At 42.7% G+C, this 24,251-nt stretch overlaps 1 protein-coding gene across 2 annotated transcripts in view; it reads left to right on the top strand.

Annotated features, from left to right (window-relative positions):
- The window catches only part of RHEB (Ras homolog, mTORC1 binding), a 40,947-nt gene extending 18,476 nt beyond the window's left edge, over window positions 1-22,471 (top strand). Inside the window, exons 2-8 of one of the 2 annotated variants that reach the window (XM_075419823.1) lie at window positions 1,614-1,685; window positions 7,378-7,445; window positions 10,585-10,667; window positions 14,900-14,956; window positions 15,057-15,104; window positions 15,648-15,729; window positions 21,949-22,471. In XM_075419823.1, coding sequence (XP_075275938.1) covers window positions 1,614-1,685; window positions 7,378-7,445; window positions 10,585-10,667; window positions 14,900-14,956; window positions 15,057-15,104; window positions 15,648-15,729; window positions 21,949-22,041 — 503 coding nt within the window. In that variant the 3' untranslated portion in view covers window positions 22,042-22,471. The remainder of the gene's footprint in view (window positions 1-1,613; window positions 1,686-7,377; window positions 7,446-10,584; window positions 10,668-14,899; window positions 14,957-15,056; window positions 15,105-15,647; window positions 15,730-21,948) is intronic. The other variant, XM_075419824.1, reaches the window with a different exon arrangement.
- Window positions 22,472-24,251: the final 1,780 nt, after the last annotated feature.

Below are 24,251 nucleotides of genomic sequence, written 5' to 3' on the forward strand. Positions count from 1 at the left end.
CAATGAGTTGATGGAACTTATGGCAGTTGGAAAATCCCCAAATGATGATGCTTGTGTAACATTTTCTTCCTCCTGGAGAAGTAAATGCTGGAAGTGTTGCAGTTAATGAGGGAATTGACTGCACGTGTAATTATAAATATGAAGCCAAACTTCCCTTGCATCAGCTTTCATTCTCCTGCTTTGTCTGACTTGCAATATTTTAGAATGCCTGTAACAAAATGACTTGTTAAGTATGCTGCTGATAATAAAAAGTCAAATGTGAACAGGTCAAGAGCCTTGTATGACGAAGAGAGAAATGGGAATGTTGGAAGTGGAAACAGTTTTTTAACATCTCCTGAAGGAATGCTTAGGAAAGGACTGTGTCTACAGCAAAGTATAGACGTAGCATGGTCTGAGCTCTGTGTCGTGGCAAGTTGTCCGAAACCAGGACACACTGCAAGTGGGCAGTCTTTATCCAAAGCACTTAATTCTTGAAAATAGTTTTACTATAAAGTAGTTCATCCACAACGTTGGTTGCTCGTGACGTCATTGGAAGGCTTCCACTGAGTAGAATGGTCTTGAGTCTAAATTTTAACTTGAGGTCATATTTTGTTTGTGCTTCTTGCTGATAGAGGAGTATAAAGGAGCATGAAGAATATGCTCATGTGCAAAAGCAGCTAGTGCCCTTGGCAATCTTGATAGGAGTGTGTTTGTCCCTAAACATAAGGTAATAGGATCTAGGAGATTCCCAAATGCAGATGATGTTCTGTAATGGAAATTGTGTTGAGAATTCAGTAATACTTTGAAAAGTCTTCAGTTGCAGAGCTTTAAAGGTGCTTTTTATGCTCAGCATATGCGATTCACTTTTACCATCTTGTAAAATCTTTTAAGACTAAATTAGTTTTCATTTTTTTCAGTCTGCTACTAAGTGCAACGTTTTGCATTGCTCTTTACTGGGGGGTGTATGATCAGATCAGCGTAACTGAAATTGGGAACGTTGTCTGCAGAAGTAGCAGTTAAATTGCTTCCAAAAGGAAAAAATCCAATGATGCCCCCTCAGTCACTGTGCTTAAAAGTACAGCATCCACCAGTCTGCTGTAGTGCGGCATGAAGAGGATCAGTAGAAGAGGAGAGTGTGTTGGTACCAGGAATCCTGGGGTCATCCTTTTGTCATGGGAAAGATGTCCAATCTCCTAGTCAAACCAAATTTGACTAATTCTATCCAAGTTCCTAGTTTTCTGTGCAATAATTGAAAATTATTTCTAGTTTTCCTTCTTGGCAGAAGAACCTTCCAAGTATAACAGTTTGTTAAATTTAGTTTTGTGAGATTGGACACTGCTACTTTTAGATTTATTTTAAACTGGAGGAGGCGCTTAAATTATGCTATGTTAAAAGAAAAGCAGAGCGTGTGCCGAGTAGCTCTTATGCTATTTTCTGTATGTTCAGGAGACCCAGTTACTAGGAATAGGCATTTAATTTAAAAATAGGTCAGTTGTCATGTATAGATGTTTAAATGAACCATACAAAGCTGATATTGGCTCTTATGACAACACTAGTGTATCTGCTTGTAAGTATAAAGTGATAACAGCCTGAAGATTTGTTTCAATACAAATCATCTTTTCCTTGCTTTACAGGAAAATCTTCACTGACGATTCAGTTTGTGGAAGGACAGTTTGTTGATTCGTATGATCCAACCATAGAGAACAGTAAGTAAAAAAAAAATGGCAAGCTGCTCTTCTGTACCTAACTAACTTTTATTAGAAGCCATTGTTGTTATATGTATTACTTATGTGGGCCTTTACATATTAACATTAAAGCTCATTAATTAACTATTATATTTTATTACTCTCTTAAACCAATGCTTACCAGGTTTACAGTATTGCAGCGTGGAAATCACTGTGTGTGTATTTCTCTTTTAACACTAAATGAAGGAAAACTTCATCAGTCTGGCTAAAATGCATCTCCTTCTTGTATGATGTGTATGTTTTTGGACATCTGCTTCCCCAATATAGCTGGGGCACTTCAGATGAGGTATGTCATACCTGTATGAAGATGTGCCACTATATACAAGTATTCCAGAGTCTCAGACGTCTCATTTGGTCAGTATATCCAGATGAACACAAAGCCAGCAATACCAGTCAGCAACAAATGACTGCCTTAGACGGTAGATGTGCCGTGGCCATGATAACATGATAGTCTTTTAAATTACTCGTCTCCAACTGCGTGATAACAAGCCTGGCACGCAGTCAGCTTGCTGCAAATACTGGGTAACTGACTTTTCAGGTGTCTTTTTTCTCTTAGCAGTTTTTTTAATATTAGCACCTTTGTGAATAGCTAGCATAGCGGGTAAGTGAGGATACAAACACAAAAACTGCTGCCAAGAGCAACAAGTGACTTCAGAGGCGACTCACCCCGTATTCATTACAGTCCAGCCGCCTCTTTCTGAGCGAGCGGTGGGCATAAAGTGTTTCAGCAGCTGTGGTGCTAGGCGAGTAACTTGATCATACTGGCTCATTTTAATCATGTGTCGAATAAAACTTTGATTTCATGATCGCAACCCTGGGGTTTTTGTGTTTTAGTGACTTCTGAAATGCAATGGTAGCACGCATTTTTACAGTTTCGAACTTGTGCAGTAGGATGTTAAGCCTGTGTGATACTCTGGTAGTTTGAATGAAGTGATCAACAGAACAAGCTTTGTTTTGGCTTAATCTTTATAAATTTTGTCTTCAAAAAATAAAACTTGTGCAAAAAAAATTGGTCCAAAGCTAAATTTTATAGAAGGCAAGCTATAGTTAAGCTCTTACAGGAGCAAGATGCGTAGCATACAAGCCTTGAACAATACGAGTAAGACCTAATACTCTAGTAGTTTCATTTTTCCAGTGTAAAAATCTCTACCTTCTTTGGAAGTAATAATGGGAAAATAAGCTGCATCAGGCTTCACGTAGCGTTTAACAAAGTCAATACCACTTCACTGCTGCTTTTCACCCTTTCCTTTGCTTATACTATGTTAGAACCAGGAAAGTTACTTCTTGAAGTCAACAAGCGTGTTGGATTCAGTTGCTTCTACTAAACTTGTGTATCAGGAGGAGTAACTTGTAGCATTTTGTGGCAGCGGTGGAGGTGAGAGCTAATTGCTTAGCAAAATAGAATTTCCCTTTCTGAATGTCCTGACAGGAGTGACACCACGATGGGTGGCTATTCTTGAGACAGCCAGATTGAGAAACTAGTGGAACGGTTAGTTGTGGGAGTGTTGGAAGGAGAGAGAAGATCCTTGCAGAGCCAGGAGTGCATGGATGGAGTCTCTGTGGACACTGAGCTGGATGGGACTCTGAAGACAGATAGGCTCAGATGAGCTAGGGCCAGAACAATACAAAACTGAAATTTTACTGTAATAAAACCTAGAATCTTAATTTGGAACTCAGAGCAAATAGATCAGAAGGAATAGATAATGAAGATGGGCACGTAACTCCTCCTACCCCTATGTTTGCGGGGATGTCTTTAGTTACCATTAATTTGGTGATTCTGTGTTGCAGAAAAGCTGACTTGACTGCCTGAGTCTCAAATACATTTCGTTCAGCTCCTCTGATGCCTGCCTGGCTGCTTTCTGCTTTTCCTTGGAGTTTCAGAGAGGCTTCTTGCACTGTGCTGCAGCTCTGTGGTCTCCCTTTCTCCCCGAAACAGGTTCAGTAGTCCCCTAAGGGAAGGAACAGCCTTCCCTCAAGGGCTTCCTACCTCCACCCTTGTTTTGCAATATGGTTGTAAGCAGAAATGTGTTCGAAAGCAGGAGGGGCCTGGAGGCACCCTGCTAGCTGTGAAGGTGATACCTGTAGGTATAGATGGCTCTGCTGGAAGCATCTTTAAGGCTGCACTGCTTCCATGCGTGTCATGGCAGCTGCGCTGGAAGGGTGAAGTGTGCTTCTCCCCAGGAGCTGCTGCTGAGCAGCCTTCTCAAGGAGTGGAAATGACGCTTCTGAGAAAAATTAAAAACTGCTCTGTTGCATTACACATCTCAGTGTTGTAAAAGATGTCCTGACAGATTAGTGATAGGCATTGACTTTGGAATGAAGACGCATAGAAAGGGATGTAGAAGGTAGTAACCAAGGAACCCTTACAAGGTGGCTGTATTTAGCTACCAGGCAGTAGCTCTATGGGAATAATGTTCTCCCACTCTCATAGAATCGTAGAATTATAGAATAGTAAGGGTTGGAAGGGACCTTAAAGATCGTCTGGTTCCAAGCCCCCTGCCGTGAGCAGGGACATCTTCCACTAGACCAGGTTGCTCAGAGCTCCATCCAGCCTGGCCTTGAACACTACCAGGGAGGGGGCAGCCACAGCTTCTCTGGGCAACCTGTGCCAGTGTTTCACCACCCTCATGGTGAAGAATTTCTTCCTAATCTCTAATCTAAATCTGCCCTCTTTTAGTTTAGAGCTGTTCCCCTTGTCCTATCACTACACGCCCTTGTGAAAAGCCCCTCTGCATCCTTCCTGTAGGCCCCTTCAGGTACTGGCAGGCTGCTCTAAGGTCACCCTGGAGCCTTCTCTTCTCCAGGCTGAACAGCCCCAACTCTCTCGTACCTTTACTCAGCGGCACTATTGATCTGAAAGCCTGCATTCATGTGCCTGGTACTGATTTCTTATCATAATGTCTTGTTTTCACAGCAGCTGTCATTTGAGTTGTGTATGCAAATCATTTCGTTCATATTAGTCTAACGGAAGTATATGTGGTCTTAGAGTAACAATGGTCAGCAGCTGATGGACTTGCTGCATAAGTTACGCTTCTGCTGAGCTGTGTCAGCATTCAGGGCTGCGCTCTGCGTGTAATTGTACCAGGACTTTCTCTGACAGCAAAATGGCTTTAGTTCTTTGCATGGCAGCTGTTGGCTGCTGCACCCTGAGCTGTATGCATATATCTGTCTGGCACTCTGCTGTTCACTGCAGCATCATATTCTCCAAATTTCAGCAAGGCATCAAAACTAGAAACAATTGTAAGGTGAGGTTTGCAGCTTTCTTCATGTAGTTGCACTTCAGTCATGTGCTGCAAGCTGTAAACATGTTCTGTTCTGAGGTCTGTGTGCTTCAAGGAGTTAAAATAGGCTTTACTCAGGCTTCAGCTGCTGAGCAGCATTTTGCAGGTGCTCACGTTATGACTTATGACCGCAGAGATTGTTCAGGTCTGCTGAGATGTGTCCTTGGCGTACCAGAAGAGCCGTGATGTGCGGTGGTCGTATTGTCGGCTGTGTGTCTTGCTCACAGGCACGGCAGAAGGCAGCATGTCCCAGGATGTAGGTGATGGAATTGGAAGTGAAGACTTCCTCTGGATCAGGGGGACCTATGGATCACTAATTGCATTTCATACAGTTGCAGGTTTTTCCCAAGGTTAAATTCTTACCAGGAATATATTTGAAAAAACTTCAGCAAAGAAATGGGAGTCCTTAATTATGACTGCATCAAAGCAGATTTGTGTTCATGCAGTGGGCTGTTCCTGGTGCTGCAAGCCTCTGCACTGAACTAACAGTTCTCCTCACCCAGTCTGCGGTGACTCCTCCACTGCTTCCTTCCCCTGGCTCTGTCACATTCTGCTTCCAGTCCCAATGCTGGGTCTATTCTAGGCTTCTAGAATAGTCTGAAAACACTGCCATCTGTCTCTGTCCCTTTTTAAATATTAACTTCATGAGGCTCTTGAAGCTACTTTGATTGCCAAGTGCTTTGATGTGTCTGTGAGGTGTCAAGAGACTAGAGGCTGTTACTTTTAATATACCTGTTAATGCAGTACCTCTCCAGCTGCATCTGTTTTCCCTCTGCCTTGAAGCAGTGGTGCTGTATATAGCAATGCTGCCTGTTAACATCTGTTCAGACGAACGGTTCCTTCTGTCCCCACCACAGTATTCACCCAAGGCAAAGAGCTGTTGCGGATTCTTGCTTCGTAACCCTAAAATTTTGTGCAGTGATGACAACAGCATCCAGACAGGGACTTGATAGCAGCTCACACGCACGTGTGCTAAAGCAGCTTGCTTGGGGGACAGACGGGGTAAGGCAGGAGCGCTCTCTTTGAGGCTCCATTTCAAGCTGTGCTTGTCAGTATTGTAATGGAAACCATAGGTGCACTTTACTCTGTTTATTTAAACACTCTGCGTTAGTTGGGCTTTGCTGTTTGAATTACTCCGCTTTTAAGAACGGTCCTGTGTTTTACTAGGTGGGCTGAAACCTCCAGTTGCAGATATTTCAGCCCACTTACTCAAGAGAATACTCACATTGTGGAGACTTGACAGGGCAACGAGCATTGGCGGGGAGGAGGAAAGCTGGCAAACTTCAGCTTCTAGGAGACCCTGTACAAAACCCGGGAGGCATAGGCGGGAGACTGCACAGCAGGATCCAGAACGTTCCAACTTTGCAGCTTCGGGAAGCTGTTGGACAACGTAGAATGTGATGGACGTGTCACTGCAGTGTTAGCTATTTCCCTGCTCATCTCTGCAATGAAAGATGAAGCTTCTTAGGACTGTTAGTATTTTGGAAAGCCACCTCAGCCAGAGGACACCACCAACTTTACTCAGTGTATGAGCACTCTCCAGTAATCGTGTCTTCGGCACAACACGAAGGCCAAAGTGAAGCTCTGAAGCCAGACCTGTGTGCTCTGGTTGGTACATGTAGTGCTCAGTAGTACATTATTCCTACAGGAGCGCTGACACTGTTTGCTTTTGCAGTTGCATAATACAAACACTGAGTAGCATTCCTCAGCTCACAGTGCGTTGGCATTTCGTGAATCCGAGGAAGAGAAGCAGTGCTCATTGCTCTGAGGGACTGAATGTACTTCCTGGCAGAGGACTAGGTAGGCTGGTAGCAACGTGGTCAGCTTGTAGCTAAATCCTCATTATGGAGGTTTAGTATATTCAGAAGTTAGGCGGTATGTGGTTCAGCCCTCAAAGAATTTTTTTTTAATCCAGATCATTTACCTCACGGTATTTACATTTAGGAATTGATTTTGCTAAACTGCTTGGAAACTGAGGAAAATATCCTACAATAAATTCAGAGTTAGCTTTTATGCTAATTGTGTTTAAATGTATTGTGTTACCACAAATTAGAGTTGCCTGGAAGTCTCTTAGAAGGAAAGAGCATAAAGGCTTTTACATGCATTTCGAAGTAAGTAAAGGAGAAACTACTGCATCCAGTGTGAGAATCTTCTGAAATTTGAAATTTTGAAATAAATTTCTGAGTTTTGTTGTCTGTAATGTGCTAGTGAAGAGTACAGCCACCTGATCTAGCTTTTTACTGCTACTTTAAAACCTGTAACTGAAGTTCTTTTTCTTAGTGCCTTGGCTGACAAAGGCATAGATGAGTGACTTCTGATCCCTTCCTTTGTTTATAATTGTGAAATGTGTATGTGTTTCTTATTTGTTCTAGCTTTTACAAAACTGATCACAGTAAATGGCCAAGAATATCATCTTCAGCTGGTTGACACTGCCGGCCAAGTAAGTTATCTTTCTTTCTTTGACTCTTTCTTAATAATTAAGGCAAGTATAGTTACTTCTGTATGAAGTTGGTAGCAGCCATGCGCTCAAAGCTGAAGTTTCACTGAAATGATTGTGCCTTGTCATTTAGTCACCAAAGAGCAATGTTTTTGTAGTGTCTACTTAGATGATTTTGTTGTGTTTTTTGGGTGCTTTTTTCCTCCTGTCTGTTGAATGTATACCTAAAAAAGTGAAGAAGGAACTGCCTGAACTGTGATGTACCAAAAGTTCATAAGTAGCTTGCTTGATACTTACAGAATAAACTAGCAGTCTTGTTTTAGATGGAAAATGTCACTTCAATAAACCATAGAGATGTTTTCCATGACGTTTTCCTATTTGTGTGCTCCAGCTACGCCACCGTGACTTATAGCCATGAAATGGTCATGGGGAGAAGACAGAAATGCATCTAGGTAGTACTTACTGGGCTACCAATAAACTGCTGCAGTTTGTTTACATTTTTAAATGATGATTCAGGCGTGCTTCTGAATGAAGGCACGCATAATGACGGGGAGTGCAGGAGGAGACAGTGGATGCGTGTCCTGTGGCATGGCCAGTAGCTTCGTGAAGTGCGGGTGTTCATTACATAGCGCTGCTTGGCTGAACTCGCAGCGCGTGTTCCGTGCGCGGGAGTGCTCTGTCTTTTGAAAGATGCTATATTAGGAAAAAACCAGAACGGGGACTGTGAAACTCCTGTAATTTTATCCTAAACTTTTTATTACTTACTTGTTCTTACCTTCCGTGAGTTCTGATATTATGCCTTGGGGTTTTTCCGCACTATGAGTAGTGTAGTACTTGGTGTTATACTACGCTGCCAGTACTTAAGACTTTAAAGCTGTAGGATGCTTGCTCATAGCTGGGACACTACTAAGAAGGGCTGTAACCTTCTAGGTATGTTTGGTCGCTTTCTTTGAAGAGAACTACATGACGTCAGAATAATTGTACTGTGTATATATGTGGTGTCAGCTTGTGGTGCTAATCAGCAGCACTATATCCACTTATAACCTGCCAGAGGTGTCTGAAGTGATGAAAAATGCAATACTGGCGACACGTGCTGGGGCAGGATTGTTTGATGGGGAGTATTCTGCAGAGGAGAGCAGGGTTGAGATGGGCGGGCTGTGAAGTGTGAAGAGCAGAGCAAGCTCCATAGGCTTTACGTCCTGCCAACGTAAATGGCTTGCCTTACATCTCTGGTTGCAGCGTAGTGAGAAAAGTAAAATTTCTCTTTGAGGGAGAAACGGCCTTCTGGGAAGGCAGTGTGACTTCACCGGTAACATACTTCTCTTTCTGAGGTTCATTCTCGGGGTGGATTTAGTGTTACACAGTATTGTAAAACCAAAATAACTTCTTTCCCAGCCTGTGGTTATTTTCAGATTTGATTCTTCCTATGACTTGAACTTTGAGTTCTGGCTCACAGGGTTAGAGGGGGGAGATTATGCTGGATTATGGAAGGTGTGGCTTGGACAGCTTTCTGTCTGAAGTCTGTCTTGCCTAATGTTCCGTAGGGAGTCCTCATGTGTATACAGCATAGCAAGGATTATACTGTAGAGTTGTTACGTACTTGAGAACTTGGCTATGACTTGAAAAGTTACAGCTATGTTGTTTTATCAGTTGGCAAAGTTCTTCATTTGACCCACAAGTTCCAGAAAGCATAGAAGCTTTTATTCCTTCTCTGAAGAAGCTAAAAATGAAGTAATGAATTAGAAACATTTGAGGTTATGGCACTTACTTTTCTTGGTACTCCTGTTCTGTCCCATGCCTCTTTACCTTTCGTGGTTATCTGTTTGGGTTTGCACAGTTCATTTAAACCGGAGTCTTGGTACAGCATCACAGAGGAGGAGCGCAAAAGGAAATCTTGGGTAACACCAAATTCTAGCTGGGGCAAGCCTGAGAAATTCCGGGTAAAGTCAAACCACTGCAGAGTTGCACTTTCACCTGTTTTACATGCAGACTGCTCCGATCCCTCTGTATTGACTTTGGGATTACACGGCCAACGGAAGTGACAGTTTGGCATTTCAGTGAAGATGGGGGAGGGCTGCCCTCGGTGTGTAGCAATAAAGGCAAATAAGGGTATCTTTTGTCGAGTGTTATTCTTTCAGACTTTTTTTGGCTGAATCTGTGAAGTTGATTTAGAAAGGGTTCTTCCTCATTTGCCAGTTAAGGAAGTTTGAAATTTGGCTGTCTAGATTTAAGCTGTGTGATTGCATTGCTCCATCTGTTTAGTCACGACAATATACAGAGAGGTTATGTGATCTTAAGCTAAAATTAACGTCTCGAGAAGCATAGGTTTAAAAATTTGAGAACTCATACATTAAGAGGTATCGCTCTTGTCAATATGGGATGTTTCCTGGAAACATTGATTAGAACAACTTAGATTTTTAACATGGGATTCATAGTATTCGTGTTGCATTTCGTGCAGTATGTCAGTCTGTTTCATTTACATATTGGGTCAGTTCCTTTTCTACAGGGGTAACAAATTTAGTGATCAAGCTTCTGGGTTGTTTGTTTGTTTGTTTTTCAATTAAATGCGTGCCATATAACGTAAACTTCTAGTTGTCGTAAAGCAACTAATAACTATATTTCTTGGACATACGGTTGATAAGCATTAGTTAGTTGGTGAGCCACAGTTATTTGCTCCCTAACAGACCCCTTGGGTAATTTAGACATGATCAGTCTTGAAATTATGAACTGCTAGATCCTGTCGTCAGCTGTTGAAATTAGGAATTTGAGATGTATCACTAGCAAGAGAAGAGATGTAATTGCTAATTGGTGGTAGGACAGGGTGGGTGTTTTGTACTAGTATAAACTGATAATTAAGCAGGATAAGAGGATTTGGGATAGCTTTAGCTGATGAATAGTCTTAGAGGGACTAAACCAAAAAAGCTGTAGATTAAATTTTAGAGTATACAGACTGAGTCAGCTTTCTCTTAATTTGGTAAAGATTACGCATCTGGCATTACGATGAAAAAACTTAATTCTGCTATACAAAATGGTCCCATACCTCATATCTTACAAGTAGACCAACTTAACTGCTGATGATTTGCTAGCATCGAGTGATCAGCTGTGACAGCAAATAATTTTAAATGCATTATTTCTTCTACAGGATGAATACTCCATATTTCCTCAGACGTACTCCATAGACATCAATGGCTACATTCTTGTTTATTCAGTCACGTCAATAAAAAGGTAATGATCTGTTGTGTTCTTCTGGTTCAGATATTAACCAGATATATCCTGGGTTCAGCTCCTGCATCTGCTGTGTTTTCTGTACGTGTGTGTAATTCATTGAATCTCCCCTAGAAGTATAATGGAAATGAAAGTTAATGGGTTTTCAGAAATTTCCCCTCAGACCCAAATGTCACAGGTGCTTTACGGCCTAATATGCAAGGTATGGTGTAAGAAATGAGACAGTGCTGAGCTACACTGTTTGGAGGTGTAAGGAAAAGTACATAGAACAGTTTCAGGAGTAATTAGAGTTCATTACTCTAGCATCAGTTATAAAGGTGGACTTAAATATGAACCGAAAGGGCACTGTTCACTTATGTGAAGTACCCAATTAGTTGCTAGATTGGTCCCTCAGCCTTGTAGCTCATTACAGTACTGAGATTTCTTTGACTTCTTGGCTTGGATTGTTCTGGTTAAAGGTTGGAAACTTTCATATAAATAGCAATGTGTCAATGTATGACTTCTGGCCTGTAGAGTCACTCTTGCCAGGCTGCAGCAGATATGTTATTTGAAAAATTTCCCAGAATGTCTGTTTTGTCCCCGCTGCTGGCTGCGGTCCATTCTGACCTGAGGACAGAGTCTGTTGTAGCTAGGGTCATTTACTTGGAAGAAGTGTCTCAGCCTTCGTAAGGTTTTGTCATCTTCCATTATTTTGTCTCTTCCATCTGGTTGTTCTGCTTTCTTTAAATACTGGTCGTTCTTGAATAGAACTTAATTTTCTAGTATTGTACGTTATCTTTGTTGTGACAGTGAAAATAATCCTATTTCTAAAAATCTTTGTTTGAGTAAAATGATTCAAACCTTAGGCCTCTCACTCTCTTCAAGTAGAAGAGAACTTGATGCTTCCCTTCTACTTGCAAGGAGGCTGATCAGCTTTTTACAAGTGCTGAAGCATTCCATGCCTTTTGATCTGAAGCAGACAAAACTGGTCATCTCAAGTGCTCTTTAGTAGACCGTCATAAAATACAGGTAAAACAACTTGCCTGTTGGCTCTTCTGTGCTTCTCAAAAAAAGGATACAGTCTGGCTCTAAATTTCCATTGTTTGCAAGGTCTTTAATGTTAAACAGATTTTCAGTCCTTCATTCTTTGTTTTCATCTTCAGTTCTGAGGTAGTGAAGGGCAAACGCCTGTGATCTGGAGGAGATGCGACAGAAGTCAGGCTTTCGTGTGTGTCTGGTGATACTAAACTACCTAACTTTTTTTTTAATTGTAGCTTCATCATAACTCATGAAATAGGAGTTAGTATTCTCAGCCTTAAGTAGATAACTCTCCACTTCTAAAGTGAAGAGAAGAGTGTAAATTGATAAGTGGTACTGTGAGGACAAAAATGTCTTTGACTAAAATAAACATAGAACCTTGGAAGCTTCTGCAGCTTGTGCTGTTCCCTGGTTGGCAGCTAAAGGACATGTGCTCTCTGCGCTCCTCCAGTTGCTGCCTGATGATGTCTTAAGCCTAGCAGCCCAGATAAAGAAATGAAAATCCGTTTTCAGTGGTAGCATTCAGTCAGTTAAAATAGAAGGCAAAATTATGGTGAAAATTCTAACAGAACAAGGTGTGTTCAGACTGTAGGTAGATAGTATTTTCGTTAGTATTTTAGTCTTGATCAACTTAATCCAAGATTTTTGCTTCTTCCTTGAAATTCCAAAGTGGCAATGACCCTGTCTTGTTCACTTCTTTGTGTTCTGTATCAAGACGGTGTTTAAGCAATAGGAAAGATCTGCCACAGCACTCTGGTGCCCTAGATAACTTGCCCAGGCAATCAGAATACAGTCACCAGCTGTCTTGACTTCTGTCAAAGTGTGTATATTGATCTGAGTATTGATCAGCAGGGGCGAGAGCTTTGACAGCAAACTTAATAGAAATGCCCTTTTTAACATTATCCTCTTCCCTGCTAACCTCCAGTGGGAGGTTTAAATGGGACTTGCGTAAAAGCTAACGCCTTACGTTTTCCGTGTTCTGCTCTTAGCAGCAAGGTTACTGGAAGGCTTTTGCTCTAGTTCGACTTAATTAAATTCCAGTTTTGTATCTTACTATGTTCCGTGATTTTGTGTAACACGTTTAGCTGACAGCTAGTAGTATTTTTGTTGTACTCACACATGGAGCTGTTTGCTGTAACCCTATTTTCTTGTCACAACTGGAAAGGCCCTCTTATGGTATCCAGATCTCTTACTGTTTCATGGCTTGGTTTGGTGATGCTTTGGATTGGTCAATATTTGTCTTAGGCTTTGCCTCTGCTCCTTCTAGCCTTATTCATTTGGAAAGCTTTCTAGGACATTAAACTCATCTGGTCAAGCTAATTTCATTCTTGGCAGTTCTTAGCAACTTCTGTGTCAGAATTGTGTTTGAGTTTAAATGGCACCTCTCTTTTGGTTTCCACCTTGATCTGTTATCAAAGGTCAGCTGTTTGTTCTTAGTCTTTTTACTAAAACTGGAGCTTGTGAACGATACTAGATAAGCAGATACACAGAACTGGGAAACGAAGAGCCCGAGTTGAACAAGAGCACTTTGCAGCGTTGTGCACTGGAACCTCAGGCTTGCCTGGGTGCTGTGCCGTGGCATGGCTTTTGCGAACTGTGCTGGGAACAGCAGGCCTGACAGTGGAAAGGAAACAGTGATTGTATTGTAGCAGTGATTCAGTTACTCTGTGGCCAGTACGCTAGATCTTTCCTGTTACTTCAGACTGAGAAACAGTTTTGTGGTCTGTAGCAGATTTTTTTTTGTAGCAGTTTTATTCCTCTTTCAGTTCACAGGGTTACCTAGTTCTGTATGTAGCAATGCCTCTCAACTTTGTCACAACCGAGCTCCCTTTAACGCTTTGTTTTGGAAATAATTGTAAGAATGAAAGTCCAAGATAAGTTGTCAAGACCAGTATTTCACTAATAGCTTTTCAGCATAAACTCTTTTGTAACCCTGAAGTCCTTTCATTGATTCCACATTTTTATGTAAACTGTACTATTATACTTGAGTTACTAATAGTATGTTGTGCCAGACTAAGGCATGCTTTGGTTTATGAAGAAGTCATTTTCTTGATAGGATATACTAAAACCATTAGCTGAACATGGACAAGTATTGTGTTCTACGCAGTCTCAAAAATTACGGCTGAAGTCAGACAAATTGACCTACTTGACAGAAAATCCTTCTTAAATATGGCAGCATTTATTATTATTTATATATATTCAGAAATCAGAAGTTTTAATCATTCACATAGCTTGAATGGTGGTTTTAGGCACCAGTTCTTGGAGAGCTCCGAGTTGGAACTGTGTTTGAGTGCTGCTCTATTTTTGAGAATTTCAGTTCTAATTGAAATGCAGTGCAAGTCAGGGCACTGCCTGTAGCTAACAACCTTGGAAGCTGGAAAAGTTTCGGTCACTTTTTTGCTGTAGTGTGTCTCGTCTGTGAACCTGTACCTCTCTCTCTGAATTACGCACTTCATGTACCAGCATTTTTTCCATACTGTAATTAGAGGAGCACAACATCTGCTTTTCAGACGCGCTGGTAGCTTGTTCTCAAAAGTACTAAATGTCAGATGCAGTGGATTTCGTTAGTGGGGTTTTTGGCTTCTTGATTTCACAGTACTGTTTCTTATCTCCTGTCATCCACGTACATGGTAGGTGAACAGACGACAAGTGTTTGCATAACCACTGTTTCGATACCATCTTGCAGATCAGTTTACTCACTTTCCATAGAAAATTAGAATTTAGGCTTCTTCTAGCTTTCACATAAATAAAACTGAACCATTCTTTATGAACTAAATGTACTTAAATTATGTATTCTTTTAAGATGGAGTGTGCTTAACTAAATCCTTTTTCTTTGAAACTGCTTTACTTTGACATGCTCATCCAGAGTTATTGGACACTAGCAGTTAAATATCTTGCTGCAGATACAAACCAGATGGGAGGTGGGAGGGGCGCTTAGTAATCCTATGTTAGGTGCATCAGTCCTGGGTAATGTTATTTATTCTGCAAGTATCATAACCAGGGAGGCTATAATGGTAGGCTGGTCTTTGCTGCTTTTGAGACCGTTTTGTCTGTTGTACGCAAATCGGTAATGCTTTCGGCATCTTTGTACTTCTGCCGCTATACATAGAGTAAGTTTTAAACACAGCAGCCTACATGTGCATTTAATTGCTTGTGTATTGGGTATGAGGATAAACATTGGAGTGCATGTGTGACTTCATCCCTTTATTTTGCAGTTTTGAAGTGATAAAAGTTATCCATGGCAAGTTATTGGATATGGTGGGAAAAGTCCAGTAAGTAGTGACACTTTCATCTCATTTCATTGCAGGCATGTTACTAGTACTTTGTTCAGTATACTATAACTGTTCTGAAGTTCTGAACTTTCTTTCACAGAATACCCATTATGCTGGTTGGAAATAAAAAAGACCTGCATATGGAACGGTATGTGAACTCCAGTGTGTGGGAAATACAAGACAGCAGCCAGCATTCCTGTGGCTGCAATGCGCTAGTTTTGTTCTTGGCTTTCCGTAACTAAAATCAAATTGTAGGTTAAAATAGGGTACTGGCAAGGGAACTGTGTCCAGAATGTGAACTAGGAGCCATGAACTTTTGTTGTCATGTTGACTTTTGCTGTAAGGTTCCAGGGAAGGTCATTAAACACTTTTTTTTTTGACCCCCTTCCCCCAAAACAAGTAACAGAAGTGTATTTTTTCACAACTGAAAAATATCAGATGATATAACAGATTATGAAAACAAAGCAATACTTTGGGACACCTGCTCTTCTGGGTCACATAGCAGTTTTACCTGGCCCAGTACAAATACACTTACCTGACAGCAGCCAAAAGCAAATGCTTTGGATCAGACTTCACAAAACATTCCTCTTACATGCATTTATGTGCTTCGGTACTCTGAGGACTTTGCTGAAGTATCAAATTCCAATTCTTCTGCAAGTTATAAAGAAACATCCCTTTTCTCTTTGGTCAGGGTGATCAGCTACGAAGAAGGGAAAGCTTTAGCAGAATCCTGGAATGCAGCTTTCTTGGAATCTTCTGCTAAAGAAAATCAGGTAATGGATTTGAGATGCATTTTTTTGAATAACAATGTAGTGGAATGACTCATAGTTTCACTTAATAAAGGAAGCTAAAATATTTCGTGTACTTTGCGGATACTTTGTGTAGATGGTTGGAAACAAAATGGCTGTCCACATTCAGTTTTATGTATACAAGTTTTTCCATGCAACTGTAAAAGGAAGGGAGGAAATGAAGAACTGAAAGTTAAGCTTCACTAGGCACAGCAGAAGAGTTAGTGACAAACTATAGCTCGAATCTGCGTGGTGGGTGGAGCAGGGTCTGTGATCTGCTGCAGTGACCTGAAACAGGAGGTCACTGTGGTTGCAGAGGAGTGAGTTGGTATAAAGGGACAAACCTCGCATTTTAAAGGGCTAGGCGAGGCTTGGTCTTTCTAATGTGGGAAGTCCGTTGAGGGGGAGAAAAACCCCAACAGGAAAGTGTTAGAATACAGCAGAGGCTGTCAGGTACTGCTGTGATACAGCTGTAGTGAAGTTGCACGATCTGACGTGATATAACCCGCACACATTTACACTTTTTGGTTTCCTATCATGGAAAGACAGTGTTTTAATTACATGTTAAATAACAAATTATTCTTGGTTGCTCTAACTAACTGTCTTCAAAATACCTCTTAAATACAGTCTAGTATTTCAATTTGTTCCTGTGGCTGTTAATAATACTTTGTCATTGCTTTGACACCTTGTGTATCTAAGCTACGAGAGCCTCCTAGTTTGGGCTTGAAGTAATGGATAACTGCTATGGAGTGGGGGGTGTCTTCCCCCCCATTTTTTTTTTACTTCTATAGGTGTCAACAGTATCAAAGCTTTTGCTTTTTTAAAATATAGACATATAATAAGGTCAAAAGGACATTGTCAGGCTAGTTTCAAGCAAATGAGTCCTTATGCAGAAGAAACGCTTACATCGTCTCGCGTTTAACCTAGTGTATCACATCTTGACCTCCTTGGTAACATCAGCACAATCTAAAGGGCAGTCCTATGGCTAGGACAGGACCTGCTTAAGCAGCCTTTCTTTCCCTCTCCCCCATCCCTGAAAGCAAAACAAATAGCTTTTGTCTGGTGTCTGTTGTCAACAGTTCTACAAGTTACTTCAGCGAGGTTGGATTTTCCCTGGAAGAAAAACTTGGATTTTTGCTCCTTGGAAGAAGCACTTCTGAACTCAGGTGTTTTTTTCCCCAAAATCCTGATTTGACAGGATCAAAACAGCTGATACATAGACCTCTGTCAAGACAAAATGTGTTCTCTTCCTTTGAAACTGTCTCTGGTTTGGAGGGGGAAAGGGCTTATTCTGAACTTAGTAACAAAGCTGGTTGCCATTCTTCTGGTACTGAACGTTCCCCTTAGCTAAGCTAACATTCCTGAAAAAAGAAGTCTCTCAGCACTTCTTTCTTGCAGGCTCATCCAAATCATCCCTTGTATTGGCTTGGTACAGAAAATGTAACTTGCCTGTCAAGATTAAGTCTAAACTCCTTCTGAAACTGCTTAAGATTCTGTTTGCTTTACAGAAAGCTAATTTGGTGCTTAAAGGGATGAGCTGGACTGGATTGGGAATTTAGAGCTTAAGAACTTCAAAGAGCTCAAACCTTCCTGGCTGGGGGGGGCGGTCTGTTAATCCGCTCTCTCTGAAACCTAGCCATCTATATTGGGTAGATGTGGATCAAAAGTATCACAACTTCTACTGTGCTGGTCTGAAGTCGGTTTGGTACGTGATTGTCTTCACAGCAGCGAGGAGAGTAGGGTGTCCTTGCTACAGCGGTTAGACCACACTCAGTCAGCTATGTGCTCTATCCTGTGTAACAGCTCTGTTTGCAAGGAACTGCTGAAACCAGAGAAGATACTCTGTGCAACAGATTCTCATAGCAAAGACTCCTTTCCCCCTAAAAGGGGGTGGGAGAGCATTGACTCTTCTCCCTTCCTGCTTCAGCCAAGAGGAGAAAAATCCTTTTTGGCGCATCTGTGAGAGCCCTAGGAGCCCAGCCCTAGTATATCTATGAAATAGATTAACTTAGGCAAACTAGTGCTGTTCTGCCAGGAGTTACCAAAAGATACTGCATTCCAGAAGTGGTGTGACTTTGAATAGACGGAAAGCGCGAGAGGCAAAGATTGGTGCTGCGTGAGGATAAATGGTAGCGGCTGGGAAGAGATCCCAAGGTCAAATACATTTGAGGCTACATATTGGCTCCTCCAGACAAGGGGGACCTGGTAGGACTTTTGGAGGAGCCTGCATGTCAGCAACGTATCAGTCATCTAGGGAAATCCCTGGGCTTTGAGAAGGCCATTCTGAGACTTAATGGAAAAGACCTCTTTTAGGTCACTGCTGGGCTATCGTTGTCGTAGCTTCTCACGCTGCTTAATTATTACAGGTATGTTGAACTGCTTGGGCTAGCTTCAGGAGCTTCGAGTTGTTCTTGTGGGATTCCCTACTGTGTTTCACCTAAGCCATAGTATAGTACTTCATCTTAATCCCAGGACAATTAAGTAGTAATTGTTTGAAATACAACCAGAATCCAAATTGGTCTTAAACGCAGTTGAAGCTGGGAGCCAACTTGTACTGGAAGAATTTAGGGAGTGAGGAGCAGCCAAATTGTGTTATGCAAAATTCATTAGATAAAACTCGTTTTAGAAGGGGCAAGGAAGTAGCAAAAAGTACGCTTGTGGAAGGCTGACCCTGGCTGGAGGCCAGGTGCCCGCCAGAGCCACTCCATTGCTGCCCTGCTCACCTGGGCAGGGGAGAGCAAACACAGCGAAAGGCTCGTGGGTCGAGATAGGGGCAGGGAGAGATCACTCACCAATCACCGTCACGGGCAAAACCAGACTTGATTTGGGGAAAATTAATTTTATTACCAAGCAAATCAGAGTAGAGTAATGAGAAAATAAAACCAGATCTTAAAACACCTTCTCCCCACCCCTCCCGTCTTCCTGGGCCAAACTTCACTCCCGAATTCTCTCCCTCCTACCCCTGAGCAGTGCAGGGGGATGGGGAACGGGGGCTGTGGTCAGTTCATCACACGTTGTCTCTGTCGCTCCTTCCTCCTCAGAGGAGGACTTCTCACCATCTGCCCCTGCTCCAGCATGGGGTCCCTTCCACGGGAGACAGTTCTCCACGAACTGCCCCAGCGTGGGTCCCTCCCACGCGGTGCAGTCCTTCAGGAACAGGCTGTTCCAGCATGGGTCCCCGATGGGGTCAGAAGTCCTGCCAGAAAGCGTCTCTGGCATGGGCTCCTCTCTCCATGGGTCCGCAGGTCCTGGCAGGAGCCTGCTCCAGCATGCACAGGTTTTTTTCCCTTCTTAAATACGTTATCCCAGAGGTGCTGCTGCTATGGCTGATGGGCTTGGCCTTGCCCAGTGGCAGGTCCGTCTTGGAGCTGGCTGGCATTTGCTCTGTCAGACACAGGGGAAGGTTCTTGCAGCTTCTCACAGCAGCCACCCCTGTAGCCTTCCTGCTGCTGAAACCTTGCCACGCAAACCCAGTACACCACTCCTCGCAAAAACAGCGCTCTTGTAAAAAGCAGTTGCTTGGGCAGCACTTGTTTTACAAGAGTAACTTCATCGTCCAGCTCAGAAGATGCAGTGCTCGGTGCACGTTTCGGGGCTCTCTTGGGTGTCCAAGCCCCGCTCCAGGCGCCTGACATGTGTACCTGGGAGGGAGGGCTTGGGGGGCGGGATGGACCTCTCTTCCTCACCTGACTATTGTTGGAGTTTCTGTGCAGAGATAAACCAGTAGCACAAGCACTGGAGAATTTCCTCTTAGAAGTAATCAACCCGTTGCGTAGTTGACAAACGCAGCATACCGGAGGATGAGCTGGCTGTGGGCCGGATTCGGGTGTCTGCGCCCTCCTGCGCCGGCTCCTGGCAGCGTGTCCCGCTCTGTGCCGGTGCGGAGGGCCAAGCCGGCTGTCCCCGGAGCGGCTGAGCCTCTTGCGCGGTGCGAAGCTCTGCAGGCAGCGTGTGTTGCCCAGGCTGACATCTATTTTGTTGCCCCGGGGGAGAAAGGTAGAAGCAAGCCAGATGGCTTTCTGTAGGCTAGGTGTGACCCACGGTCTGTAACCGGGCCGTATGGAGACAAATGCATTTAAAGTCTGGCTGCGTTCTTTGTTCCTCGTCACAAAACACAGCTTCCTGCGTCGTTTAAAAGCTCATGGTAAAATACTTCAGCGTATTTGGGCTGAATTACAAATTCCTGAGGGTTAACTGTAGGACAGTGATTAAACCACCTCAGTGAATACCAGTTTTCTGTGAAATGAATTAACAAGCCCTGTGAACTGCTCCAGCTTGGTGCTTCAAACAGCACGTCTTTGGCAGAGCATGCGCAGCTGCTGGGTTGACAGAATACACTGTGGAGGTTTTTTTGATGGGTGCTTGGAAGCAGGGGTGTAAGAACTTGCGCATTAAAATGAAACCGTTGAAAAAGTCAGCTCTAAGTAAGGAAACATTGGTGCAGTGTATGTGTAAATCAGTATGTCGCCAAGTTTTGATTAAGGGAAGCTCTTTAGTAGTGGCACCAGTTTGATAGCAATTGCAGCCCTGGCTGGGGTTCTCCGAGAGTCTAATTTGCCCAGGAAATGGGTTGTGTAGTCTTGGACTAATGAGCCATTTCTATTGGAGTCAGCTGGGATTGCAGGGAAACTTCATTATACAGAGGAATGCTCTTATTTCCAGCTGATGAAGTATGTTAAATAGTTCCAGAGATAGTACCGTGCACAAACGGTATAAATACAGGAAATATTAAAAATTCAGTCTAATCTTGCAAAGATTGCTTTAAGACTCTTGTGGGGCTACTTTAGTCAATGGGATTAATTTGGAAGTGATCCAATTAAGAATTAGACCTTGTGGAGGCAGAAAAACATCTCTCAGGTCAGAACACATAGTTATAAATCACAGGGTGCTCTTCAGCCTGCTGATTAAAAACGACAAAACCCCCTTTTTATCCTCTTTCATATCATGACTGCTTTTATATAATGAATATACGTTCCTTCCTAAGGAGCGTATGCTTGGAATTCGTGAAGCGAATGGCTAGAGGTTAGATAAACATAAAATGGCATGTCGGAGACGATCGGGAGACCATTTCCAAGCTGGAGATTCCCGTGCTGAAGTACTGATCGTGTGGTGAATCTTCAGCTGGAAAACACCGTAGGGAAGAAAAGCACTTTAGACTGGTCCTTGGCTGTAGTGTAGATCTGTTCTTGAATCACTTCTAGGCAATCTCAGATGCTGCGTGTTGTAGTTTCTGCGTATTCTGATGGAAGCTAGTGTACAATTTTGAAACCCTTAAAACTGAACAAATCCTGAAAATACCAGATGAACAGTGTAAGGTATTTACTACAAGTAGCATTCATGATGTTGTCCCGGGCACCTGACTCTCCCCATCTTTCATTAGCTTTAAAAATGAGCAAACAAAACCCCACCGAAACCAAGCTAGACTTGATCAAATTCTGCTGTAAAATCTCCTGAACCACTCGAGTGGGCTGACATCCTATCTCAGTGTCTCTGCTTCAGTTCAAGTGAAGTTTAACTGAAGGGAGCCTGACCGTGTCAGCAATGGCTGTCCTGTAGTTCGAGCTGTTTACAACATAAAACCCCTCTCTCTCTGAAGGTCTTCATCAAAGGATGCTGCTTAAAATTAGACAGTGGCTAGTTTGGCTCGTGTTTTCCCCTTGTGTTCTTGCACCGTGTCTTGCCCATAGGTAAGATGAGAAAATCAAGAATATTAAAGTAACCTTTATACTGGGCTGCACAAAGTCGGTGTTTAGAGCTGAAAAACCCGCAGTTTTCTAGAATTACTTGGAATCTTAAAGATTACTTGGAGGAAATGAATTGATTTGTTCTCCAGAGCAGCAGAGCATCAGAATCTTCAATGCTGTTAGTCACTCAGCGCAAGCTTACTATTTAAAATAAAGCCAAATTACAGCTATTAGCTCTGTTGTGAGTATGGCTCAGTTTGTACTTGCCCTCCCTGCAGTGACAGAAAATAGCTGGGGATTGCTGTGGAGTAGGGGTTTATTACTCTTTTCTTCCAAAAGAAGAAAATTTTCAGAACTGAAATTACCGTATTTTCCCTCTTCGATTTTTGGAATGAGCGTTGGATGGATGTTTATCTGCTGGTGTAGCCAGTAAAACTGCTAACATTTTTAAAACTTTTTTTTTTTTTCAGTAAAAGAGCCATTTATCCTTACCTACTAATGTTGTACTCTCTCTTTGTAGACTGCCGTGGATGTTTTTAAGAGGATAATTTTGGAGGCAGAAAAAATTGATGGGGCAGCTTCACAAGGGAAGTCTTCATGCTCAGTAATGTAATTCCACTGCAAAACCTGAAAACACTGGGAATACATTCTACCTGAAGAAGCAAAACTGCCCATTATCTTTAAGGATAAACTATGCTTCTTTTTTTTTTTTTTTTTTTATTATTATTTTTTTCTTCTGTTAACCTGAAAGATAAACAGTTGGTTTGGAGCCTTTCCCTTCAGATTATGTTAAACTCTGACTCCTGTGCAAATGGCTTCACTTCCATTTTCAAATTTTAAGCAATCATATTTTCAATTTATATATTGTATTTCTTAATATTATGACCAAGAATTTTACTGGCATTAATTTTTCAGTGTAGTTTGTTGGTTAGAATAATCATCAAAATGATGCATATTGTTACACTACTATTAACTAGGCTTGGATATCAGTGTTTCTTTGTGTTAAATGTATACTTGTAAATAAAATAGCTGCAAACCTTAAATGCTCCGTTTATAATTTTTTTCTTGATGACTCCATATCAACTTTTTTTGTATGTGTGTGTGAAAAATGTTCACCTGCTGACCTTAAAAGGAGGCGTGAGATCCTGGGAGCCGGCAGTTGGTTTGGCTGTTGCTTGGGAAGAAGAAAGGGTACGCAGATCTGTCCCGAGTAAGGGGCCGGCGTACGTCTGCTACAGACTGTTCACGCGGCCTCGGGCCCGGGAACGCGCTCGGGACGGAGCGGATTTATCCAGGTCACAAGCGTAGACTTGCGAAGAAGACAAAAATGTCGTTTAAAGGAAATGGCATGCCCTGAAGGAACCGGTGTGGGTTGTTCGTGGTGCCTGTCTGCGCTCCTGCGTGGGGGTAGCGCCGGTAGAGGCGAGCGGGCTCCTGGCACCCGGCCGTGCACAGCGCCAGCGTCCTGGTGCGGCTCTGGCAGCTGCCCCGAAGCTTCCGCCTGCGAGTTTTTGCTTGGCTTTTGGACTGGAGGCTTAACAAGCCTTAATCTCTTAAGTCTGGAAACAAACTGCTTCAACCATATATTTTTAAAAATGTGCAGTTGATCTACTTTGTACATAAAGCCCAAACCACCAACAACAAAAACACAGGAGGCTGATTTGGGGACCAGTTAATTAATTGAAGTATTTCTCGTGCATTTTTGTGTCCGTTTTGAAAACTTTTAATTTCTGGCAGGAGTAAAATGGAAGGGAAACTTGCAATGTTTTTGCAAGCACAATTAGCTTTTGCATTTCAGCCTGTGCTGAAAGATACAAATTCAGCTTGTCTCATCTCTTCGTTTCTTGTGCAGTGGTTCCCTATATTCTATAGAAAACTGTCTAAACCCCTCAGTTAACAGTGAGTGTAGAAAAACTTGCTCTTTTCTTCGGTCACCATGAGATTAACTGACTTCTTGGCAAAAAAAGTTGCCTTGTTTTCTCGCTTTGGGATATTTCCCAAAGTTTCTGAAAGTTCGTGTCTGTTACCTGGATTTTCGTACCCTGTGCCAAATACAGGTCCTGTAGCTGGATGACCGTTGTGCAGGATCGATCGCTGATGTTCAGCGAAGTCGGGGTGCTTGGCAGTTGGACTTGATGATCTTAGCGGTCCTTTCCAACCTTAATGGTTCTGTTATTCAGGGAAACCAGTGTGCGCTTCCATTCCAGAGCCAGGCTGGTCTGGGGCTGCACAGTAGGTTTCCTTCAGGAGAACCTGCAGCACTGGAACGAGGGGAGTTTGGCTGGTAGTGAAGTTGCTGAGGATTCAGAAAGTGATCTGTGGAATGCAGGAACAGCGTACGTCTGTTCAGTAGCATCCTTCGTTGCCTAATCGTCAGGTGGGAGATGACTTGGTGCGTGACCAGAGTCTGTGGCATCGCATCATGGATGCAGTGTCATGGGGTCTGCATCACACGGTAGGAGTTCTGGAATGCCAGAAACCTCAATGACCAGTTTTGTGTATTTTTTTGTTCTGTTTTTTTGGTTTTTGGTTGGTTTTTTTTTTTTTTTGAACAGAGGCCATTTGTACTGACGATCAGTCTAAAGCCTGAAGAAGCTGCTGGCTTGGTGCTGGAGGTGTGCCAGATGCTGAGGCTTGAAAGGGCCTGGCTGTGGATGAGGGAATGTTCAGCTTGATCATCGTGGGGTGATCAAGGCCCTGCCTTCCAGCGGTGAGGCTTTTCGGGAGGGCCTGAAGGCTGGTGCGGGCTGCCTGGATGATTTGCCTTGGGAACTCCCAAGACTCGATGCGCTCAGCAAGGAGAAGCAGGTGCTGCTCTTGCGG

This window comes from Opisthocomus hoazin, chromosome 4, assembly GCF_030867145.1.
Source record: "Opisthocomus hoazin isolate bOpiHoa1 chromosome 4, bOpiHoa1.hap1, whole genome shotgun sequence".
Lineage (NCBI taxonomy): Eukaryota > Metazoa > Chordata > Aves > Opisthocomiformes > Opisthocomidae > Opisthocomus > Opisthocomus hoazin.